A 26,964-nucleotide genomic window follows, 5' to 3' on the forward strand; every position below is an offset into this window, starting at 1 on the left:
CTAAAATTTCCTATATAAAGGATGTATCGAAAAGAATCACCGATTAAAAAAAAAATCATAACTATTATTTTGAGATATGTGCATGAACAACACACTGTTGGAAAGAGCAAACGCTCAAGTTTTACATGGTTCCCGCTAAGTAGCAGCAGTGTGTGACCACTTCAGTTCTACTAGAAATGGTGTCAGGACAACAGGAAGCATTTTGTGTTCTACGTTTTGCACAGTGTGGATCAGTAAACTGTTCAGCATGGCTTTCATACTAGGTATGGTGTGGCTCCTCCTACAGCACACAGCATTAGACGATGGCATGAACGATTTCAAGAAACATGTTGTTTGTGTCAAGGCAAATTGCTGGGCCATCACTGATTGACACAGATGCTGAACGCATCTGCCATAGTTTCACATGGAGACAGCAGAAATCCATTCACCGTGCAGCTCAACATGTCCCTGATATCCATCTGGTACGTGTTGTGGCGACGTTTACATACAAAATTCAGCTATACTGCAAGCTCTTCACGAAAACAACATTTGGTGTTACGTAATTTTGTTATTGGCAAGATGGGGGATGACAGTTTTCTTCCACGCTTTGTGTTTAGTAATTAGGCAACATTCCATTTAAATAGAAACAACATTCCATTTAAATAGAAAGCTGAAATGTCAGTGCGAGAAAAGGGGTACGTGACAACCACGTGAAGCTGTTCAACATTAGAGGGACTCTCCAAAATTTAATCTGTTTTGTGCAGTTTCACAGGAAAATGTGTACGGCCCATTTTTCTTTCCCAAGAACATTGTTACATGAAGCACATATCTCGATATGCTTAAGAACTTTCTTTCCCCACAGTTGGAGCGTGAATCCAATGACTTCAATTTACCGACAGGATGGTTGCACCGCCACACTGGCATCTGGAAGTGCGGGAATTTTTAAATCAAAGAATTACTGAGAGATGGATCGGTCGCACTGGACCAAATGATTCAGCCGTACATTACTGGCCTCCGAAGTCACCGGATCTGACTATATGTAATTATTTCTTCTGGGGGTTTATAAAAGGCTCTGTTTATGTGCCTCCATTACCAACAATATTGAATGAACTGAGACATCACATAACAAAGCTGTGGAAGCTGTAACTCAAGACATGCTTGCTGCAGTGTGGGAACAATTTGAATACCACATTGAACTGTGCTGTGCATCTCAAGTGGGGCATACTGAACACCTATGAAAAACTTTTGGAGTTTCACATCCATAAAAAAACAAAATTCATTGTATATGTTTATTAGTTTCAGAAATATAGAAGTGCCAAGTCAGATGACACTTTTTTGATACACACTGTACTGTACTCTAAGAATATTTGCCTGTAATTTGGAAGCAAAGCTGCCTTGCAATCTACCTCTTATGATTGTACTACATAGTTGTCATACATTACTGATACGTGCAAGCTTGAATCACGATACCTTTCAGATGACTCCTGTCTAACAGCAGTGCGATTCGACAAAGAAATAATTCATTTGTAGCCTTGTACGATCATTTTAACTCTCTGACAGTGTGTTATGTAGCCAGTGTCTGCCAGATCTGTGTTGTTCAATATAACTATCACTGCATTTTTAAAGAGTCCTTCCCATCATCTCTCATAAAAATAAATAAATAAGAAAAAACCAGCCAATATTTCTCTTCGCTTCTTCCATTGTGAGGGAAGAGAAGTGAAATCACTTACGCTACGTACAGCAGTTCTCCTTATTCAACCTTTCACCCCCTTTTGGATATGATTTGCAATAAATTAGAGTTGTTCATCTGAACATCACAGTTTTTGTACAGATTTTATACCTTGATTCAATGGTCTGTACAAACTAAGATAACATTTGTGTGGATCTTTGTCCCAACACACAACAATGTATGGTTCTTGTTTCAGCCTCTTTTCATTCCTCAAACTGTTGCTCTTGTCCATTGTTGGACATCAAAATATCAACACCAGAATGGATAGCAAGTAATGAAATTTTACATATTTTGCATATCAGTATAGTATGAAGAATAAACAAATTTGTAGATGATCTGCAGCATTCAGGGGGCAAAATTTAGTACACACAGTTGCCACCCCTGGTGAAACAGCTCTAATCCAGGTAGGCAGAGAGGTGAATTGAGTTTGCCTGGTATGTACAGGTACATTATCCCACACTGTTTGAAGTGACCAGATGTTTTCAACAGATCAGACATCTGGACAATGTGCTCACCATGGCACTATCTTGCTAAAAGATAATGTCACAGAGGCCTCAAAGGTAGGACACTGCCACCACACGTAACAGCTGCTGTCAAAAATTACCAGAGGTGATCATCCCATATCATCATGGCAATATGATAAATAAAAATGTGATATGGCAATGTTCATTATCCTTAAAGCTGCCACACAAAGATATGTCCGTAAACAAAACTGAGATTTGCCTGAGGATACGAGAGAGAGCCACTTCTCTATCCACTGCTGTTGATGGGCACATCAGTGTCCATGGGCCTCTCTGCTGCCATAACAAGGAAAATCCAAACTACATTTGCCTGTGGTACTCCAGGTGTTGTTACACTGTCCATTTGGATACTTTTCTTGCTGCAACCAAGCCCACTTCCTTACTGAAGGTGCTTGATGAGCAACATTGTATGGCTGAGCAAACAATAACTCTGTTCTCTTGGGCATTGGTCTTGCAGGATCATCAAGCTTTTGCATAGGGCTGAGTATTGTCCTAATGAACCCATCCATTCCATATCTGCATGAAATTTAGTGGATCCCAAACATTGTGGGTAGCAATACTGTGAAACAATGCAAACCCAATAGGCAATTATCTCCCTTCTGTTGAATCAGAACACATGTTAGTAGGCTTTTCTCCTCCTTACACAAAGCATAACATGACATTCTCACAAAGAAACAACATTCAAATGTTATTTCTAAAAAAAAAAACTCACGACATAATGTATCATCCATACATTCTCTCTCTTGTGCTCGACATTTGTATAAAATTTGTCCACAGTCAGTAAACTTTACAAAATTATGGATGCAGAGATTCAAATAATACAGATTACTTGAAAGTATTATTTAAACCACCATTATTTATCAATTCATCTGGTTTGGTTCTCATCCTTCAAATAAAAGTATGGGAAACAGAAGTTCCAGGTCTGACACAGTAAATTAATTATGAATGACAGTATTAAAGGAGAGAGCAAGAATATTTAGGTAGCAAGGTATCTTACCAAATGTCTTAGTCTCAAGCAGAATTCTTTGTAAGTCATTGAAAACTACTCATTACAAAACTACTCATTACAATAAATGCCGATATTTATCACTTAGCACCAAACACTAAAGCTTTATTTTCACATTCTACCATAGACATAGAACTTTTTTTTTTTAATTTCTACTACTGAAAAGCATACAAAACCCATAAAAATACATTCTGTATTACTTTCTGTTTATGAAGTATGCATGTGTAATGTAACTGTTTACACACATTTATATTAGTTTAAATTCACATACATTTTATCCAGAATGTCTGTCAATCTGTATTACATACACAATATTTATTCCAAATATCTTGTATAAATACATAACAAATTTGATGATGTACATGACAGTAGTGCAGCACTTATAAGATTCAATAAAGTGGGTATGATATATAAATAAACAAACAAACTCATATTTGTGACGGAAGAGGAGAGTGTACTCCCCAGCTGTCTTTAGAGGAGCAATTGGGTTGAAGCTGACATATACACATTTGAAACGTGAGTGATACCTAACTTCAGAATTTTTAGAATCCCATCCTTATGAGAAATATGCTAAGTGCCAAATGGAAAAGATAAGCATATAGGTGTTTTAGCTCAAACTATGAACCAGGTGAGACAGAGTATATAGAAAAGATTCAGACTTTAATAGGTAACATTCATATTCCAAAACAAGTAATAAACTGATAGCCAGAAAGTCAAAGACGAGCATTAAGCCTAAAGGGACAATAAAGCAGAAATGGAAATTAAATTCAGAAAAAGAAGTGGCAAACATGAGAAAGATAAACAAAATTATAAAAGGAAAGGAGTTTAACTTTGCAGAGGAACACAAGTAAATTATAATTGAGAATGGAAACAGAAACGGTGAGGAAGGAGGGAAGTCTAAATAAAGGAACACAAACAAAAGTTAAAGGACTCCCATAAATTAACACTACACAGATGGCGAGAGTCAAGCATGTGCTTTGGACACCCATTTCTGATGTTCGGAAGTGCTAGTGCAGTGAGGGAGGATCTATGAGAACCAAGCAGCAAAATAGAGCGTACCAGCATACCTGCTGCTACCTGCAGCACACTAAAACAAAGATAATGTGACTTACCAAATGAAAGTCCTGGCAGGTCGACAGACACACAAACAAACACAAACATACACACAAAATTCAAGCTTTCGCAACAAACTGTTGCCTCATCAGGAAAGAGGGAAGGAGAGGGAAAGACGAACGGATGTGGGTTTTAAGGGAGAGGGTAAGGAGTCATTCCAATCCCGGGAGCGGAAAGACTTACCTTAGGGGGAAAAAAGGACGGGTATACACTCGCACACACACACATATCCATCCACACATATACAGACGACACAAGCAGACACATTTAAAGACAAAGAGTTTGGGCAGAGATGTCAGTCGAGGCAGAAGTGCAGAGGCAAAGATGTTGTTGAATGACGGGTGAGGTGTGAGTGGCGGCAACTTGAAATTAGCGGAGATTGAGGCCTGGTGGATAACGGGAAGAGAGGATATATTGAAGAGCAAGTTCCCATCTCCGGAGTTCGGATAGGTTGGTGTTAGTGGGAAGTATCCAGATAACCCGGACGGTGTAACACTGTGCCAAGATGTGCTGGCCGTGCACCAAGGCATGTTTAGCCACCACCACCTACTCCAGTCCTGTAACCCGGAAGATGTACACGATCAAAGGCAGAGCCACGTGTGAAAGCACCCACGTGATCTACCAACTGACCTGCCTACACTGTGACGCATTCTATGTGGGAATGACCAGCAACAAACTGTCCATTCGCATGAATGGACACAGGCAGACAGTGTTTGTTGGTAATGAGGATCACCCTGTGGTAATTTATGTTTTGCCGGCAATGAAGTTGGAGTACGTAGCACCTATGTTGGTAACATTTGATGAAAGGGCCACTTACAGGAGTATAAGGTACATGGTAAGGTGACATGATTTGAAAGTGAGTTTATGTGGTCTTTCTCCTAATTCAATGCTATTTTTCTTTGAGGTGGATTTCTCTGTTTTATAGTAACATCCATCTGCTTTCAACAAACTACTCAAAAGTTAGATGAGTTTCACTTATACTATTACAATGATTTTCATTTTGAGCATTCTGTGCCTCACAATTTTAAACTTAATGAAAGCTTACCTGGTCAGATAAAAATACACCAGCAATATTGTGATACCTTTACATCTCTGAATGAGTCATAGGAGAGAGCCTGCAAGCGAATCTCCTCAATCAGCTCAGGTAGGCTGATGTAGTCAGTACAAGTGTTCTTGCACAGTGCCACTATGGATTGCAGTACTGCTCCATCTGACCTCCATAATATGCTTTTCAGTCCCTATTACATCTTATCTTGTTGCTCTTACCCATGTACAGAGAGCTGCACAAGATAATAGAAACCTAATAGTGTATAATCACTTTCGTTATCCAAAACAGCCATAGTCTTCCTTAGCAGTCATGTATCAAGGGTGATTCTCTTCTTAATTATTTTAGTATGTTACATCATTAGTACCATGAGTTTCTGAAGTTGCTGTAAACTTTAACTTCTGAAACTATGGAAAGACAAATTACCTTAATGAGGTTTTTCATGTAATTCTCATGGTTTTCTGGGCATCCTGCTCCACAGTAAACCCTGTCATACTGCCGCACATCTGAACCCAGATTCAGACAGTTTCCTGAAAAGAAAGCAATGGAAACTATGATGATGATAACCAAAACTGATATTAGTGGTAATATCAAAACGAACTATAAAGTTACACTGAGATGACAAAATTCATGGGAAAGAGAAATGCACATATACAAGTGGCAGCAGTATTGCATACACTAGGTATAAAAGGGCAGTGTATTGACAAAGTTGTCATTTGCACTCAGGTGATTAATGTGAAAAGATTTTTTACGTGATTATGGCTACACAGTGGGAATTAACAGATTTTGAATGTAGAATGGTAGTTGGAGCTAGACGCTTAGGACATTCCACTTCAGAAATCATTAGGGAATTCAATATTTCGAGATCCACAGGGTCAAGAGTGTGCCGAAAATACCAAATTCCAGGCACTACTTCTCACCACAGACAATGCAGTGGCCAATGGCCTTCATTTAGCAACCCAGAGTAGCGGTGTTTGTATAGGGTTGTCAGTGCTAACAGACAAGCAAAACTGTGTGAAATAACTGCAGAAATCAATGTGGGATGAATGACAAACATATCCATTAGGACAGAGCAGCAAAATTTAGCATTAATGGGCTATGGCAGCAGACGACTGAGACGAGTGCCTTTACTAACAGCACGACAACACCAGCAGTGCCTCTCCTGGGCTCAACACCATCAGTTCGAAACTAGACAACTGGAAAACTGTGGCCTCGTCAGATATTCATGATCTCAGTTGGTAAGAGCTGATGGTAAGGTTCGAGTGTTGTGCAGACCCTATAACGTTATGGACCCAGGTTGTCAACAAGGCACTGTGCGAGCTTGTGGTGGCCCCATAATGGTGTGGGCTGCATTTGTATGGAATGGACTGGGTCCTCTGGTCCAACTGACCAATCACTGACTAAAAATGGTTATATTCAGCTACTTGGGGACCATCTGCAGCCATTCATGGATGTCATGTTCCCAAACAAATATGGAATTTTTATGGATGACAATGAGCCTTGTCATTGGGCCAAAATTGTTCACGACTGGTTTGAAGAATACCCTGGACAATTTGTGTGAATGATTTGGCCCCTGATTGCCCACCACGAATCTCACCTAACATTTACGGAAGACAATCGAGAGGTCACTTTGTGCACAAAATCCTCCACCGGCAACACTTTTACAAGTAGGGGCAGCTATAGAGGCAGTGGGGCTCAATATTTTTGCAGGGGACTTCCAACTACTTGTCGAGTCCATGCCAAATCAAATTGCTGCACTACACTGGGCAAAAGGAGGTCAGACAAGATATTAAGAGATAAAAATGGTTCAAATGGCTCTGAGCACTATGGGACTTAACATCTGAGGTCATCAGTCCCCTAGAACTTGGAACTATTTAAACCTAACTAACCTAAGGACATCACACACATCCATGCCCGAGGCAGGATTCGAACCTGCGACCGCAGCAGCAGCGCGGTTCCGGCCTGAAGCGCCTAGAACCGCTCGGCCACTCCAGCCGGCTATTACGAGATATCCCACAACTTTTGTCACCTCAATGTATTGTCGTTACAAGATAGTGGGTAGTTCTTGGGCAGGTTCAGTAAATATGTATAACTGTATACATAAACATCAAAATGAAAGAATGACTGCAAAATAGGGAAATGCTTCCATTACGTCAGATGGTTGTATAATGACACACAAAGCCACTTTAAGAAAAACAGAATGTTACTTCAATCTTAACTTAATGAGAAAAAATGTGCCAGTTCAGAAGCCATTTCCAATTATATGTATTGGAAAAGACATTCAGTTTCAAAAAGGGTAGTGGAGTAACAAATGAGGGACTATAGTAGTAATCTAGTGTATAAAGCAAGCAAAAGATTAGCTGATACACTTAGTGTGGAAAAAGGAGGATTAAAAAAAGGCTGCTTTATGTTTAATGTCATGTTGATGCGATGGTCATTAGAGACTGAGCGCAAACTCAGTGTAGAGAAGGTTGGGAAAAAAAACAGTGTGTTATTTTCACGGGAACCATCCTAGCATATGCTTCATGTGGTTCACAGAAACCACAGAAAACTTAAACCTGTATTGCCAGACCAGGAAATAAATCCCAGACCACATGAATACGAGTCCAGTATCATAATCAACTCACTTTGTTGGAGTGTTAGACACATGGCGAGATGAATCGGGTTTGTGTAATAAGATGAAAAGGAAAGAGAGGGAAAAAATGGCAGAAAAAACGAAATGTCTACATAGCACAAGAGGTCTTTTACATCACTTTTTCTTTTCTAATGTCACTTGTTATCTTTCTCTCTTACTATGTCCTCTTTTCCAAACTTCTGTAACATCTTGTCATTGCTATCACTATGAGAAAATAGACGGTTGAAAAAGTTTTGCTGCTACAATAAAAGTTACTACCTACATATTTCTTTTGCCTATTCTTTCTAGTTAACTAACTTGAGATTGTAATGAAGGTAGACAGCCTTTACTGACACACAAGCAAGTGAGATACCACAGTGGTAAGACACAGGACTCATATTTGAGAGAATGGTGGATCAAATGACCATCCAGCAATGCAGATTTACATTTACTGCGATTTCCCAAAACTGCTTAAGACATATTCCAGGATGGTGCTTTTGGAAGTGCAAGTTTAGTTCCTTCTCATCCTTGCCCAATTTGAGCTTGTATTCCATCTCTGATCATCTTGTCACTGACAAGATGTTAAACCCTATTCTTCCCACCTTCCTTTTACTGACACATAACATTGCTCAACTGTGAGATTATTGGATTTTCAGATAATCAATTAATTACGAAGCACCTTACCACGAAAAAAAGTATTTCAATATGACAGTGTTTTCTTTATCTCTCAACAGTTAGAAGACCATTCAGAAAAATACACAGTTGAAAGTAACTTTAAGGGTGATACATAGAAAGAATTGCTATAGTGTAACGCAGAAGATAACTGAAAGAAATATGCAATGATATGAACAGAGATTACTATTTTATTCAAAGGCAATAATTACACTGCAGTCACAGCAATTTATGATGGTGGCCCCATATACACAAAAGGCAAGACATGGTTCATAATATGGTGTGTGATCACCACAGATGGCAATACATGTTCTGAAATGTACTCCCATACCAATCACAAGGTTGGTAAAGAGTTCTTGAGGTTTTTTCTACCAGAGCAGTTGACAACTACTGGAATATGTCACTCAATGCACCCCACATGTGCTTCATGGGATTTAAGTTGAGGAAATAGGTAGGCCAGTCCATTCGCATAATATTCTCTCATTTCAAGAGCTCCACACCTGCGCTCTGTGCAGTTCAACGCCATAAAGATAAAGCCAGGGACGAATGTACTCATGAAAAGACACGCATGGGGAAGGAGTACAGAGTCACAAAAATGTTGGCTGGCGAGGGTACTGTGTTCCAAGATTAGTAAGTCTTTAACCCCAAGCAAAATTATGCCTCCTCACACCAAAACATCTGGACCACCAAAGCGATCATGTTCGACAATTTCCTGGGTGTTGTGTGTTCCGACCTGTCACCATATGATGGTCCATCTAGCATTGTCGCCCACGAGATCAAACACAACCCTATTAAGCACCATCTCCCACTGTTCGTATTTTCCAGTAGTCCATCATGAATCATGGGAACTTCAGAGTAATTATTGTCTTTGAATAAAAGTGTCATTCCTGTATATTTCATTGCATATTTCTTTCAGTTACTCTCTTCATTATACTGTAGCAGTTTTTTCTATGTATGTTCCGAGTAGCATCAAGTTATATTACTTGGCAAAAAAAACATCATGCGGAAGTTACTTTCCTCCTCCTTTACTCTATTGCTCTGCAGCAGTGTAAACAAGACTACTGGAGTTCATACTAAACTAATTCACTTTATATCTAGATTACTTACAAAAGGGGGTTCAAAATACAATGCAGTCTTAACAAAAATAATATAATTTTCTTGGAAGCAAAATATACTGTTACACATGAAAGGAAAGAACCAATCTGCATATTAGACATGTGCCGGTACAACCTGCACCTTGTGCGAATTCTCCAGACTGGTGCTGACAATAGCTGCACCCATGGCCCATCAGTGCACAACTTGCCATCACTCCTGGATAACACGTGTGGTCTGTGTGATGGAGCCCATCTCTCTATGGCAACCACGTTACCTCCAACTGTTTACGAGCTTGAACCTCACCAGAATGTGTCTCCTGGATTATTGTCGAGCTCTACTGCTCCTCACTGATAGACTGATAGGGATGCACTGACATTGCCCTTTTAAGAAGTTTCCAGTGCTACATCAGTGCAGATTCACGTCCAAATGACTCTTTTGTTGTATTCAGTTTTAAGCATACATGAGGTTTATTTATTCTAGCTACCTTGGGCACATTAATTGGCATCCCGCTGCTGTGTTCCTTGCCACCACCAGCTCCTTTGCAGCCACCCTTGTCACTGCACTGTTGTTTGATCAGACACCTGCAGGGTTGCTCTGTCGTCTGCTGCTTCTAACAACATTGGTTTCAAATGCATCTCTGGCCACCGCTGCCACTATGCACCCTACTGCAGCTAGCCTTGTCACCACAGGCTCCTCTGCAGCCACCCTTGTTGCTACAGTGGTGTTGAATAGGGTGCCTGTGGAGATGCTTCCTTCTCCACTGACCCCAAAGCAACTGACGCACTCCCCCTCCCCCATCCCCTTGCTGCCATACTCCCCACTGTCACTAGATATGTCGATGCCACCATTGTGTTTTCTGCATCATTTCATTCTTCTGCTCCTACATTGCTGCCTCCTGCCATATTTCCCTTGGTTGACACAACCATCTCATTACCTCTCCTCCTCCTCCTCGTCCTCTGGCACGTGGTGGGGTGCTTATGGAAGTTTCAACGTAAACCCGGGCAGCACCTGGTCTCATCAAGTGTCATTGCCTTCCGGCAGCTGGCTTGCCTTCCTTCATGATGAACATGCTCAGGTCCCTGGCATGGCAGCCTTTTCCTGTCAGCAGCACCAATGCCACATCGGATGCCTTGCTGGCCTGTCGGCATTGTCACATCTCAGACTACTGTCACTGATCAAGTGTTGCCCTGTCATGGGCCACCAATGCCTGTCAAGGCCACTGCTGGTTCAATTGTCCCAGGCCGCTTCATCGCAGCGGCAGCTGCTCTGCCTTTGAGCTGCCTCTTTTTAAGGGGGAAGGCATATTGTGTCCCCTGGGATCCACTGCTTTCAGGCTGCTGGCAATACCGCCACAGGAGATGCAAGATAAACAGCTCGACCACAACATATGCATACTGCATTTCTTGTCCGCCACATCTCCTGCAGCCACCATGGAACCATGTGGCAACATCTCTGCTGCTAGAGACACGAGAATCATTGCTATTTGTGCTGCCATTATGGGCAACTATTCTTTTTCTACAGATCACATTTTTCCCTTCCTTCAAGCCACATCCCAGTCTTCACACTGCGTCTTGTCAAAGTTTTCCATGTGTTGGCCGATGCTGGCCACACCTACAGCCTTTCGGCATGCGACTCACCATTGCTCTCAGATTATGGTGACTGTCAGCAGCCATGCTATGCAGAAGAGAGAATTTACACATCAACATCAATGCAAATTAGATAAAAAAACCAACATAAAAGCCTGGAAAGCAAATTTCTCCTTATTTCGCAGCTGATGGCTCCACAACTGAATAATTCTGATAATTCTGGAAAAATTATTTCTATCAGTCACCTCCTGGGCATAATGTACCCAAGAAAAGATAATGTGTCTTAAATCTGAGTGAAAATATGAAAAAAGCAAATACATTTTGGAATTTGCTTATAACAAAGGGATGAGTGAGGTTCACATTACCAAAAATATTTCTGATAGTTTTGTACATCATGTGGTACCAATGCATGAGACATAAAGCCAACTAAAATTTTCTTGACAGAATGTTTTTATATCAAAGATGCAGGTCAATAATTTCAACCAAGTTGATGAAATACTGAAAGATGTTGAGCAACACTGGTAAATTAGCAGCTGCAAAATCTCCCAGGAAATAAACATCTACTACATAAAATTTTTACACCATTTAGATTAGGCTGTAAAATAACAGCTCTTTTCCACACAAGTTGATGCTGGATTTAAATTCTATCTGTGAAAAATAGCTGTGGCAAAATCAATTTTTGAAACTGCTTATTACAGACGAAAAAAATTGTGCACCTACAACAATGTAGCACTGTAAAAGGAAAAAAGTAAGGACCGGTGCAAGGAAAGTGCTGCTGTTTTATGTCGAGACTGCACAGAGGTCTGAGAATAATTCTTCTACTATATTGAATTCTGAACTTAATTGTCGACAGCTGGAAAGATTACACTAATCAATTCAAAGAAATCAACCATAACTGATCATTAACAGTGCATCATGCAGTCTTCTATTGTATACACATCTGTATATTTCTGATGACTCTAAAAAAATTGAGAGAACTTCCTTGTAAGTCACTGCTTCCACCTTACAAACCAGAACTGTAGCATCCAGTTACCTTTTGCTTCCATCTCCATAGAACTCTTTTAATGGTGTAAAGCTGAATTCAAAAGAAAGCTATGAAAATCACTTTTGAAGTTTTTCTTCCATCAATTGTACAAGTTTTATAATGACTCAATTACACGTTTTCATCAATAACTGCAAAATGTAGTGTAACATAATGGTTCATATTTGTTTTGATAAATTTCCTTTAAAATATAAATTCTTTCACTTTTGCATTAAAATATGGAAAAATACTTTCTTTTCAATCCTTTACACAGAAACAAAGGCTTCTGTACCCATTTTCAAAAAAGAAGAGATCAATTATATTGTCAAGTCACAGTTTAAAAAGATAAATTGTGAAACTGATGCAAACATCATGGTGGCTTCCACCGAGGTAAGATATTATGCTGAATCTAATGATAAGTACAAAATATGAATTGAGAATAAATCGAAGAAAGTAATGAGAAGCAGCAGAAATGAGAACATCAAGAAAATTATCATCAGGATTGATGGTAACAAAGTAGGTGAACATAAATAATTCTGCTATCTAGGCAGCAAAATAACCAGTAATAGCAGAAGCAGACTAGCACTGTCAAAAAGGGGATTCCTGAATATGACAAGTCTATTAATATCAAACATAGGCCTAAACTTGAGAAAAAATTTCTGAGAATATTCGTTTGGAGCACAGCATTGTATGGTGGTAAAACAAGGACTGTGAGAAAACTGGAACAGAAAAGAATTTTAGCATTTGAGATGTGGTGCTGCAGATGAATGTTAAAAATTAGGTGAGCTGATAAGGTTCTGCAGAGAACTGGAAAGGAATACATGGAAAAGACTGAAAAGTAGGAGGGATAGGATGATAGTAAATCTGTTAAGACATCAGGGAATAACTTCCATCTTACTAGAGGGAGCTGAAGAATGTAAAAAGTGTGGAGGAAACCAGAGATCGGAATACATCCAGCACATAATTGAGGATGTAGGTTGCAAGTGCTACTCTGAAATGAAGAGGTTGGCACAGAAGAGGAATTCATGGTGGGCTGCATCAAACTGGTCAAAGACTGATTTGGGCGGGGGGGGGGGGGGGGGGGGCAGTGACTACTCAGGAAGGACTATCACACAAAAATTGTAGCAGCAGTGCATTATAGGAGAGGCAACCGGTTCTAGTATGGAATAAGAGGCTGGGGCGGAAAAAGGGAGGGGTGGTAGATGGTAAAGTGCTCAGGGAGCATGCAGGGCAAGGTGGACAGTAGGGGCAGCTAGGTGCAGTCGGGAGGTTAGACAGAGGGCGGGGTAGCGGAAAAGAAGAGAAGTAAAGGACTGGGTGCATTGGTGGAATAGAGGGCTCTAAAGTGCCACAATGGGAACAGGGAAGGGGCTAGATGGGTAAGGATAATGACTAACAAAGGTTGAAGTCAGGAGGGTTGCGGGAATGTAGGATGTATTGCAGGCGAGTTCCCACCTGTGCAATTCAGAAAAGCTGGTGTTCATGGGAAGGATCCAGATGGCGCAGGCTGTGAAGCAGTTATTGAAATGGAGGATGATGTGTTGGGCGGCATGATCAGCCACAGAGATCTGTTTTTGTACAAGGTTGGGAGGGTAATTACAATCAGTAAAGGCCTCAAGAGAGGCCCTCTTGAAATATACAGAGAGACTCAGCAACAGGATAGTCCAGTTGCTTCTTGGCCCAAATTTGTCTGTGGCCATTCATGCTGACAGATAGCTTGTTGTTGTCATGACCACATAGAATGCAGCACAGTGGTTGTAGCTTAGCTTGTAAATCACGTGACTTCTTTCACAGGTTGCCCTGCCTTTGATAGGTACAAGATGTTTGTGACTGGACTGGAGCAGGTGATGGGACGATGTATGGGACAAGTCTTGCATCTAGGTCTATTACAGGAATATGAGCCATGAGGCAAGGGGTTGGGAGCAGGAGTTGTGCAGGGATGGATGAGGATATTGTGCAGGTTCTGTGGGTGGCAGAATACCACTGTGGGAGGGGTGGAAAGGGTAGTAGGTAGGACATTTCTCATTTCAGGGCACGACAAGAGTTAGTCGAAACCCTGTTGGAGAATGCAATTCAGTTGCTCCAGTTCTGGGTGGTACTGAGTCATGAGAGGCATGCTCCTCTGTGGTTGTATGGTGGGACTTTGGGAGGTGTTGGGTGACTGGAAAGAAAAGGAATGGGAGATCTGTTTTTGTACAAGGTTGGGAGGGTAATTACAGTCAGTAAAGGCCTCAGAGAGGCCCTCTGTATATTTCAAGAGAGACTCAGTTCCACCCAAGACTGGAGCAACTGAACTGCACTCTCTGCCAGGGTTTCAATTACCTCTTGTTGTGCCCTGAAATGAGAAATTTCCTACTCACTATCACTCCCACCCCTCTCACAGTGGTATTCCGCCACCCACCGAACCCACACAATATCCTTATCCATCCCTACACAACCGCTGCTCCCAACCCCTTGCCTCATATCCCTGTAATAGACATAGATACAAGACCTGTTCCATACATCCTCCCACCGCCGCCGCCACCACCACCAACTACTCTCATCCAGTCACAAATGTCACCCATCACATCAAAGGCAGGGTTACCTGTGAAACCAGTCAAGTGATTTACAAGCTAAGCTGCAACCAATGTGCTAAATTCTAAGTGGACATGACAAACAAGCTGTCTGTAATCATGAATGGCCACCGACAAACTCTTGCCAAGAAACAACTGGACCACCCTATTGCTGAGCATGCCACCAACACGACATCCTTCTTTTTCAATGATTGCTTCACAGCCTGCACCATCTGGATCCTTCCCACCAACACCAGCTTTTCTAACTTGTGCAGGTGAGACGTTTCCCTACAATATATCCTATGATTCCATACCCCTCCTGGCCTCACCTTTTGTTAGTCATTGTCCTTTCCCATCTAGCCCCTTCACAGTTCCCATTGCGGCACCTCACCAATGCACCCAGTCCTTTACTTCTCTTTTCCACTACCCCCCCCCCCCCGTCTCTCCCTGCCCACCACTTTACCGTTCCCCACCCCTACCTTGCTATCCATCCCTTTCTCTACCTCAGCCTCCTCCCCCTCACCACCACCGGTTGCCTCTCCCATAATGTGCTGCTGCTCGTAGTCGGGCTCCAGGTGCCAGAGACAGGTCATGTGGGTGTGAGTTGCAGTTGCATGCGTCTGCGCGCGCGCTTTTTTTTTTTTGACAAAGGTCTTGACGGCCGAAAGCTAACATTCTGACAATGTTTTTGTTGTGCCTTTCTGTGACTCAGCATCTCCTCTGTATAGCAAGCAGAAACTATCCTTTTCATTATATTGCTATTGCAACATTTGAAGTGCATCTATAAAAGTGTTGACTGACTACAGTGCAGTGCAGTTGGTGAAAAAGGCACTGCAACCTGAAGAAGAAACACTTCTATACATTTCTTTGTAATAAATCTCTTGTGCTGCATGACAAACATTAAAAAATGTAATACCCGAGTTTACTTTTGTAATCATGTCGCTGTGGATGGTCCCACATTAGTCTGCGACCAAAAATATAAATTTGGTGTCATTGTTAACAGTGAAGCACACTGACCGCATTGAACCTACTGGCTCCAGTTCTGACTGGTTGTTTTAAAACGTATATTTTTGTATAAAAAACATATGAAACCTCTGGTAGTTTCATCTTATGTATCAGACCAAAATAATGATAGCTTTGCAGGATGCACAAAGTAAGTTTCGAGGGACTGGCTGTGAACTGCAGGCTGCCAGCCACTGAAACATAACATGCCACAGACAATACCGTGTCCTGTTCCCATGTAGATAAAGGGCATCTACAACCTTTGTTGCCAATACAAGAGAAGTTCCAAACAATACCCTTTGCAGCTGCTTGATAGCAGAATAAAGGTGGCTTCTGGGGGTATTGGTGGGAATCTAGAAGAATTACTCTGCTGTGCTCTGGGCAATGCTTGCTTTATTCGCATGAATAAGCATCCCTTGTTATAACTTTAATGGGGAATATCTCAATGCTCTTTGAGATCCTTGTGATGTACACCACTGTAATCAATGATTTTTGTGGAATGAATTACAACCAGATTTCTTCCTGTTCACGTTAATCTCCTGATGATGTTCTACTTTACCACTCAAAAGTCTACAAGGCTCACAGTAGCTGGTATGCACTTCAACCTTCATGCAGAAGCACTCCTGTCTCTGATTGCAAAACGCTACTTGCCGCTACATGGAGCAGTCCGTAACACTTTGGCATGAAGGTACTGGTGACTCAGTAAACCACATTGGCAATATGATCCAGTCATTCTTGGATACACGACTGCTGTCTCCACTTGCTGCAGCCGAGTGAGCCGTTATGTATGTGAGGTGTGCTCGCTTCTGTGAATGTGTGTATGTTTTTTTCTTTTTATGACGAAGGTTTTGGCTGAAAGCTCAGCGTGTAGCAGTCTTTTTGTTGTGCCTGTCTGCAACTCAATGCATTATCTTTACGGTGAGTAGCCATCAATACTTTTCATAATATTGTTGATATTCCAACTTGAACTTTCCATTGTTTGAAATTGGTCATGACTATAAGGTCCATGAGCGAAAATAATGATTATGTATTGCCAATTTCTACATTCCCTGTCACTGTTAGGAAGAGGTCACGGCATTTAGTGACCAACTTTCCAATTTGGTAACTTGACACAGTTGTCATCTGGGAAATAAATCTATTCTGTGTTACTGCTTTTATCTGTTTCTTCGCTATGCTTATAGTTGACTAGTTTCAGTTAGTTCTTTGTGTAATACTTATTGTGTTCAGTGTAATTATTTTTGGAGTATTGTAGGAAAAGGAGTTTCATTTTTTGATTATAGCCAGTCTTTAGAAATGGAGTTCTATTTTCCTGGCAGAAGATTCTAAATTTAATCGATTATACAGCCTTTAATAATGTTTCTATTAAATTTTAGTGACCGTCTTAATCGATGACACAATAGATACTGCTGTACAAATGTAATTAAAAAGGGAGTTAAAAATTCGTATCTCTCATATCTGCTTGGTTAATCTCTTGCCATACTTCTACCTGCAAATTATACCTAAATATTCTGGCTAAATGGTCCTGTTGTGTCTTATGTTCTTTTAATATTTAAACCCAAGTGAACAGTGGGTTTCGTTAATAATTACATGGCTAGGCAAACCATTTATAAATACTTTCTACATCCAAATCACTGTATGCTGTTGGATATGAAAACTTATCATTGACAAACCATGTTTTTAATCTTTATAAGGTTGTGATTGTAACTGTTTATGGACAACATTGTTAGTATTCCATATGCACTGTTTAACAGATTATCAGTATTAAACTCCCTAAAATTATTCCCTATTAAATTCTAGAGAATCTTATGATTATTCTGTGTGATAAAATTTAAATTATGTACTGTTTGTACAAAATACATTGTCAGCACTGCTGACCTGCTTCTTTTTTTTAATTTCCATTACTGTGGAACAGTGTAATATTAGGTGTTCAACACAGTACTTTCTGAATTAAGACTTTGGGCTTCAATCTCGTTTTTCCATACACACGTAACCACTTCCTCTCTTCTTTTACCAATACTTCAATAATATGTTAGCTACCACCATGTTGTTGTTGTGGTCTTCAGTCCTGAGACTGCTACTCTATCCTGTGCAAGCTTCTTCATCTCCCAGTACTTACTGCAACCTACGTCCTTCTGAATCTGCTTAGTGTATTCATCTCTTGGTCTCCCTCTATGATTTTTAGCCTCCACACAGCCCTCCAATGCTAAATTTGTCATCCCTTGATGCCTCAGAACATGTCCTACCAACCGGTCCCTTCTTCTTGTCAAGTTGTGCCACAAACTCCTCTTCTCCCAATTCTATTCAATACCTCCTCATTAGTTATGTGATCTACCCACCTTATCTTCAGCATTCTTTTGTAGCACCACATTTCGAAAGCTTCTATTCTCTTCTTGTCCAAACTAGTTATTGTCCATGTTTCACTTCCATACATGGCTACGCTCCATACAAATACTTTCAGAAACGACTTCCTGACACATAAATCTATACTCGACGTTAACAAATTTCTCTTCTTGAGAAACGTTTTCCTTGCCATTGCCAGTCTACATTTGATATCCTCTCTACTTTAACCATCATCAGTTATTTTGCTCCCCAAATAGCAAAACTCCTTTACTACTTTAAGTGTCTCATTTCTTAATCTAAATCCCTCAGCATCACCCGACTTAATTCGACTGCATTCCATTATCCTCGTTTTGCTTTTGTTGATGTTCATCTTATACCCTCCTTTCATGACACTGTCCATTCCGTTCAACTGCTCTTCCAAGTCCTTTGCTGTCGCTGACAGGATTACAATGTCTTAGCCGAACCTAAAAGTTTTTATTTCTTCTCCATGGATTTTAATACTTACTCCGAATTTTTCTTTTGTTTCCTTTACTGCTTGCTCAATATACAGATTGAATAACATTGGGGAGAGGCTACAACCCTGTCTTACTCCCTTCCCAACCACTGCTTCCCTTTCATGTCCCTCGACTCTTATAACTGCCAACTGGTTCCTGTACAAATTGTAAATAGCCTTTCGCTCCCTGTATTTTACCCCTGCCACCTTCAGAATTTGAAAGAGAGATTCCAATCAACATTGTCAAAGGCTCTCTCTAAGTCTACAAATGCTAGAAACATAGGTTTGCCTTTCCTTAATCTTTCTTCTAGGATAAGTCGTAGGGTCAGTATTGCCTCACGTGTTCCAGTATTTCTACGGAATCCAAACTGATCTTCCCCAAGGTTGACTTCTTCTAGTTTTTCCATTCGTCTGTAAAGAATTCGCGTTAGTATTTTGCAGCTGTGGCTTATTAAACTGATTGTTCGGTAATTTTCACACCTGTCAGCACCTGCTTTCTTTGGGATTGGAATTATTATATTCTTCTTGAAGTCTGAGGGTATTTCGCCTGTCTCATACATCTTGCTCACCAGATGGTAGAGTTTTGTCAGGACTAGCTCTCCCAAGGCTGTCAGTAGTTGTAATGGAATGTTGTCTACTCTGGGGGTCTTGTTTCGACTCAGGTCTTCCAGTGCTCTGTCAAACTCTTCACGCAGTATCATATCTCCCGTTTCATCTTCATCTAAATCCTCTTCCATTTCCATAATATTGTCCTTAAGTACATCGCCCTTGTATAGACCCTCTATATACTCCTTCCACCTTTCTGCTTTCCCTTCTTTGCTTAGAACTGGGTTTCCATCAAAGCTCTTGATATTCATGCAAGTGGTTCTCCTTTCTCCAAAGGTCTCTAATTTTCCTGTAGGCAGTATCTATCTTACCCCTAGTGAGATAACCCTCTACACATCCTTATATTTGTCCTCTAGCCATCCCTGCTTAGCCATTTTGCACTTCCTGTCGATATCATTTTTAAGACGTTTGTATTCCTTTTTGCCTGCTTCATTTACTGCATTTTTATATTTTCTCCTTTCATCAATTAAATTCAATATTTCTTCTGTTACCCAAGGGTTTCTACTAGCCCTCTTCTTTTTACCTATTTGATCCTCTGCTGCCTTCACTACTTCATCCTCAAAGCTACCCATTCTTCTTCTACTGTATTTCTTTCCCCCCATTCCTGTCAATTGTTCCCTTATGCTCTCCCTGAAACTCTGTACAACCTCTGGTTCTTTCAGTTTATCCAGGTCCCATCTCCTTAAATTCCCACCTTTTTGCAGTTTCTTCAGTTTTAATCTACAGCTCATAACCAATAGATTGTGGTCAGAGTCCACTTCTGCCCCTGGAAATGTCTTACAATTAAAAACCTGGTTCCTAAATCTCTGTATTACCATTATATAATCTATCTGATACCTTCTAGTATTTCCAGGATTCTTCCATGTGAACAACCTTCTTTTATGATTCTTGAACCAGGTGTTAGCTATGATTAAGTTATGCTCTGTGCAAAATTCTACCAGATGGCTTCCTCTTTCATTTCTTCCCCCCAATCCATATTCACCTACTATGTTTCCTTCTCTCCCTTTTCCTACTCTCGAACTCCAGTCACCCATGACTATTAAATTTTCATCTCCCTTCACTACCTGAATAATTTCTTTTATCTCATCATACATTTCATCAATTTCTTCATCATCTGCAGAGCTAGTTGGCATATAAACTTTTACTATTGTAGTAGGCGTGGGCTTCGTGTCTATCTTGTCCACAATAATACATTCACTATGCTGTTTGTAGTAGCCTACCCGCACTCCTACCACCATAGAGTTCTCATTTAACTTTCACAATTGTCAATGTGATGGTATGATACATTTAGAAAACGTGCTGAAATTATGTTTATTCTTCCACTCATCTGTATTTATATTACATTTTCATACTTCTTATTAGTCACACCCGTGTGCTCATGAATGAGTCTTCTGTCTCTGTGTAAAAAGTTACTGGAATGATTGATCCACAGCTTGTTTCACACCAGTATATTAAAGAGCAACAATCTTTATAATAATGTGACTATAATTCCAGTCATACGTAAGCTGAAACACTTGGCTGCATAATCACAGATGTGATCTGAACCATTGTCTGGCACCCCATTAATAATATGACCATCCCTCTCAAGGTTTATCCATTGGAGAATTGAAATCGGGTAACGTGGGAGAGCCCTACATTTTGCTTAAAAGTGTTTGTTACCTGATGTTAATAATATAGGAATTCTGCACCATTCTCTTCTGGTATACTGTACCGAATTATCACACCATCTTGGTCATCTTTATACTTTCCTGCAGTCCTAACTCAATGCCCTATGTTGACAACTAAATTTCAAAAGTACTGAAGTTAGCTGAGATGTCTGGATTTTGAGAGTCTCTTATGCCTGTAGAAGAACCTGACATTTTTAAACCAGACATCTGGTCTATTACCCAAGTAATGTTGTTTTTTGCTAAATAGAAAGCCCAGCTGTTACAATTTCCCTACAAACAGCCAAACATTCTTGACATTTTGGCTATATCTGCTCCTCTTCTACAATTATATAATGAAAATGAAATGATCGTATGGCATTATCACCCAAGACACCCAATCTGTGATAGTTCAATTGACTTGTGCAAGCCTTTCTCTATGTCACTTTGGCAACTGGGGGACGAGATGAAAAGATTAGGACAACACAAAGCCGTAGCCCAGAGCAAACAAAATCTCTGACCCAGCCAGGAATCAAACCCATAATTCCATGCTCTACAGGCAATAGTGATGACACTACTGAACGATTTCATCTCAAGTCATACAGGTCAAGAGTGAATGTGTCACATCACTATTTCAGAGTTTGCTGAAAAAATATATCTTGAAATTCCACATGATACCTCTCAAAAACTACAATATTTTGATTTTATGATGATTTGTTATAATGCTGCAGACCTCTCTAAATGAGAGTAGTTATGAAAATGCCATAACAAAAGGGGAAATTGAAAAATTGTAATAAAGAAACCAAAAGTGATAGACATCTGAATTTATTCTCAATAAATACTTTGCTCCCAATACTATAAAACATAGCTAATACATACACACTGAGCTTTTTTTCATTTTTTTGGAAAAATAAACATGAAAATTGGTAACTTTTTGTGAATTTCAAAATTATGTTTTGAAAATATGAATAATCGCAGGATGTTAACTGTCTTGAAAAAATGATAAATGGAAGGACTGCTAATAGTCAGCTATGACGCTAACGCATGAAATTCTTAAACTGTCAAAATACTTGTACATAAACATGAAAGAATCTGAAAATTTTTGGTTATTTAGAAATTATTTTCTCCAAAACCCTCATCCCACATGTTCTAAAATTTCATGATTCGTTAGCTTGTCACTGCACTTAGGGAATGTACAATCAGAGTAGGCAATACTTGTCTGTTCAAAATATGCGACAATTTTTAAGATAGACCTAACTCTCCTCTCAAGGTCAAAAAATCATGGACACTTAACTATTTAAACTGATCACTGATTTTAAGTAAATGTCATGCAAAAATGGTATTTCTGTATCAAAATAATTAATTTGCAACATTATAAGTGAGTGGGAAAACAATTCATAATTTTGTTCAAAAGCATTTTATAACAAAAATGAGATATAGAATATTTATACCCATTTTTCTTTTTGTGATATTGTTCACCAAATTATTATTGTCTTCTGTCATGATTTTACTACTTCATGACTTTTCATTAATTACAATTGCCTACAATGTAACAATCAACACTGCACTGTTGAAAAGAGGTTTTTTTTTTTATCTGCTTCTCACTGAACTTTCATAGCCAAGCTGCATTTGTACACGGACCACGATGATCTAACAAAAGCAGTACTTGGGAAATGGAAACTGCACACTGATCTTTTGATGATTGCCTTCTAAAAGCATTAGCAGGGCCATGAGGGGTCATAAAGGAGATGGTTATATTTTGCAGCTCATGAGAGAGACTTATTATCTGTCCCACCCACCACTGATTGTGATACACACAAGAAATGAAGTGGCTCACTACAAAATCGTCTTATGTATACTGTAGTCTTTGCATTTCACAGACAGTAACAAGCTGCACTTCATGGAGAACCGTTCTTGCAATGTATGTGCCACTCCGGGATGCAACCCGGTAGTGACTTGATTGAATTCCTACCACAGGCTTCATAGCAGAAAACTCTTCTCTCTTTTTTAAATGGAATTCCCCTAATGTATTTTCATTTAGAATTAAGAGTGTCACGTTTGTGACTAATGTTGATACGGTGTGTACAAACCCAGTAGCATATCTTACAGCATCAACAGCTTTATGTTGGAGATTACAGAGACCTCCTACCCCATCACATGCACTTTTGCCATGTTCTGCTGTGGGGAAGATGCGCGCGCACGCGCACACGCACAGAGTCAAATGGGGTGATTTCGGACAGTTTTGTCGTTATTTTGATTGTAACTTTCGTATATATTGTTAGATTAAATTGATTGTTATGGAAATGGTAGGGTATATGTATAACGAATAAAATATCCCAGAACCAGAAAGTGTATGTGTAGGTAGATTTATCTGAGGCAGTTAAATAAAGTGTCCGAAGTCCATGGATTGGGGTGATTTCGGACACAGGTGTTTTTTAAATCTCTGTCCGAAGTTACAGTATATAGAGGGCGAATTCGGACAGTTACTGCCTTTTTTTATTAATTCTATGTGCTTTTTATTTGATTTTGGTGACATTTTACACATTTTAAGGTAGCCCTTTGTTACGAATAAATGATATAATGAATTTGATATATTACAGATAAGGTCTGTACGAGCTTGTTTAATATTTTTGCTTAAGCGAAAAGAAAGATATTCCGACTGTCATTTGAGGAATAAATGCACCCATTCTTCCCCTGGCACATTATTACGAAATTTCTTCTCTTTTCGGCTAGATTTATCAAGGTAGCCTTTAACTAAATATCTAATATCCAGTTTATTGAAGGGAAATCCCCAATGTGCAGCCCTCAAGATACCTTGCTTCAACATTTATACTACTTCTTTATTTAGCACTGACTGTCATCCCATTTTTCTTTCTTTTTTTTTTGTGCTTTCTGCACTTTATTTTGTAGGGTTGATTTAGGTATACCATACATATCGCACGCTTCTGCACGATAATTTACCACTCTTAATATCACGAACAGCTTTATCTAAAAGTTACAGGTCATAATTACACCGTACTGCAGCACGTCTCCTGCTCTTATACGTTCTTGGCATTGTCCGAAATCATCCCACACAGTACACAGTTTCACAAATACCATTGTTATTTTATAACCTTACACAAGAAACTCAACAAACTTTTACATAAATTGTCTCAATGCTGTTAGCTACTGAGCACATCAACAATTACGGTTACAATAACTTCCTGCTCGGCGCAACAATAGAAAGTTTCCACTTTATGATAATGCATGGATTTTTAACATTGAGACTGTTTGTCAATTACTCACCTAGGGAAACAATTGATGCAAAATAAAAGTTGTGGAAAGCGATAAATGCAATCTTGCGTTTAAAATAACTGGCGCACGGACATTAAAATAAATAACTCTTTGTTTCTATGCAGTGGCAAAGAGCAAATAAGCCATACTGTCCAAATTCGCCCCGGTGTCCAAAATCAACCCCCCCCCTTTTTTTTTGGGGGGGGGGGCTTTATTCTTGTACTAAAGTGTTGACCAAGCTCAAAGCTGAAAGCGACTTTTAAAATGAGATGCTCCACCATCAGTTACATACACACGATAGGAAATGCGTGCCCTCTAGATGCTATGACATAATTATCATGCCGAAAGCATAGCATGCACATGCACTGTCGTGAATGGAATCATCATTGACAATAGCAAAACAATGTGATGTTCCAAGGAAGTGAGCAACCCCTGTGAATATCGATACCTGTGATGTGTGCCAGTGGTAACTTTGAATTTCGTTCTGCAAAGGGACAGAACAGTTCTCCCCACAGTCAAAATGAACTAATGTGTCTGTATTCTGAGATAAGGCTGATTTTACTTCTGCTATGACCTGCCTCTAAATCCTCTGGATATGATGGTGAGCTATTACTTTCATGATCCAATGTTTAACCTCTGTAACAAACTTTTCTCACTTTACTGTCTTCTTCAACTATCCTCCCTTCCACAATGCATCAATTTTTAAATTAGGATTCTCCTTTTTCATTATGAGATTGCTTCTTTTATTGGCCTTTTCATATATCATTTTACTTTTTTCACCATTTTCACTAACAGAGATATCAACAATCTGGTTAGTACTTTGCCAGCTGCAATTTTTGTCATCATTTAGTTACTATTACAGAGCAATAGTAAGCATATCATCTTGCAATGGATGCCCACAGTAAGAATCTGGGCACATCGAAATACCTTTCTCATATTTTTACGAGCTTTTGAAACCAAATGATGTGAGAGAGTTGGTATGCATTTATGTATTTGCTGCTTAGAATAGCTACCGGATATCAGTGTCAGTAACTGTACCTTCTCAGACTAGGAGGCTACTAAGACAGCAGTATTTAGGTTTTGAAACTACACGTCACATTTTGGGCATATATCACTATCTTCAGGTTCTGCACCAAGTACATCTATATTATACACTTAACAAAATTTTGAAGATGCTGCGTGTGTAAAACTTATTTCAATTTGAGATCTCAGGCTTTCTCGGCGAATGTGCTGTATCCAAGGTTCTCGGGTGTCCAGCCGGATCCGTTCGTCGAAGTTCCACGATATTTCGGCGGATAACCATTCCGCCATCATCAGGTGATGCTGATGGAATGGTTATCCGCCGAAATATCGTGGAACTTCGACGAACGGATCCGGCTGGACACCCGAGAACCTTGGATATTATTTCAATTTCTTCCACTTTTCTTTTCACATACTGTTTTTTTTTTTTTTTTCTTGTGCTTGTTACTTTTCCTGTACATTTACGGGGGATATAGTAGGCCACAGCAGTAACGATAACATTCGATGCATCATCAATAACTTCACACCCAGGAATATAAACATCTTTACTGTCTTCTTCAGTTTCACATTCAGGTGATGATCCTTCTGGTGGGTTGACACTAAATTTCTTCTTGCAGTGAGTGTAGCAACTCCTACACAATGGATGTGAAGGTAATACTGTTACTTGAGGACCAAGATATTTCTGTAATACCTCTGCCAGATTTCCAACAACTGTGAAGTGTTTTTCACTTTTCTTAAAGACCACCTTCTTGTATCTTTTTTCGCCTCACATTTCCACTACTGCATTTCCCCACTGAAATTGTATCTAACAAAAAGTAAAACTGAACTCAAAACTCGATGCAGAATGGTACTCATTCGTTTGTTATAAACAGAAGAGAAGAACACTGGAAACAGTGTTGCCAAAATGCATATTTTACACTAGAAATCCAGTGATGTGAAATATGCAGAATATTGAAAAAAAATTTAACACTTGACACGGAAAAATATTGCCCACTGTGTTTACACTGACTACTATCACATTAACCAAACAATATTTTGTACTCACCAAGCGGCAGCAGAACACACATAAAAGACAGTTGTAACTGACAAGCTTACAGAGTCAGTGGCTCCTTCTTCAGGCAGAAGGGTTGGAGGGGAAGGAAGAGGGGTGAAGGAAAAGGGGTGAAGGAAAAGGGGTAGATTTCAGGAAAGTCGCCCAGAACTGTGTGTCAGGGCAGACTTACCATACAGGGTGAGAAAGAAAGACTGATTGTCGGGGACTGCATCGGATGAGATTTGAAAACCTGAGGACTTAAAGGTGAAGACAGGGTAATATTCAGACAGAGATTACTGCTTAAACATCATGCATGTGTTAATAAGAGTGTCATGCATGAGTTAATAAGAGTGAAAAGCTAAGTGCATTGTACGTAACAGAGGTGGGAGAGGGGGGGGGGGGGGAGAGTAAAAAACAGACTGGTAAGACAATGAAGGATGTAAAAAAACTAAAATGGAGTGAATCAAAGAGTAGTTGCAGTGAAGAAATGCTGAGACAGAAGAAATTGACGTAAATTAAGGCCAGGTGGGTAAGTAAGGTACGAGGGCCGTTCAGAACGTAACCTCCGGTTGATTTAAAAAAATACACCAAGTTAAATAAAAATATTTTAATATATACATC

General features: G+C 39.8%; 1 protein-coding gene across 3 annotated transcripts in view; it reads right to left on the reverse strand.

Annotated features, from left to right (window-relative positions):
• LOC126259901 (protein-L-isoaspartate O-methyltransferase domain-containing protein 1-like) overlaps nt 1-26,964 on the reverse strand; it is a 50,828-nt gene that overhangs the window by 12,873 nt on the left and 10,991 nt on the right. For all 3 annotated transcript variants that reach the window (XM_049957004.1, XM_049956996.1, XM_049956987.1), the window contains one exon: nt 5,820-5,923. In XM_049957004.1, coding sequence (XP_049812961.1) covers nt 5,820-5,923 — 104 coding nt within the window. The remainder of the gene's footprint in view (nt 1-5,819; nt 5,924-26,964) is intronic.

Source organism: Schistocerca nitens, chromosome 1, assembly GCF_023898315.1.
Source record: "Schistocerca nitens isolate TAMUIC-IGC-003100 chromosome 1, iqSchNite1.1, whole genome shotgun sequence".
NCBI lineage: Eukaryota > Metazoa > Arthropoda > Insecta > Orthoptera > Acrididae > Schistocerca > Schistocerca nitens.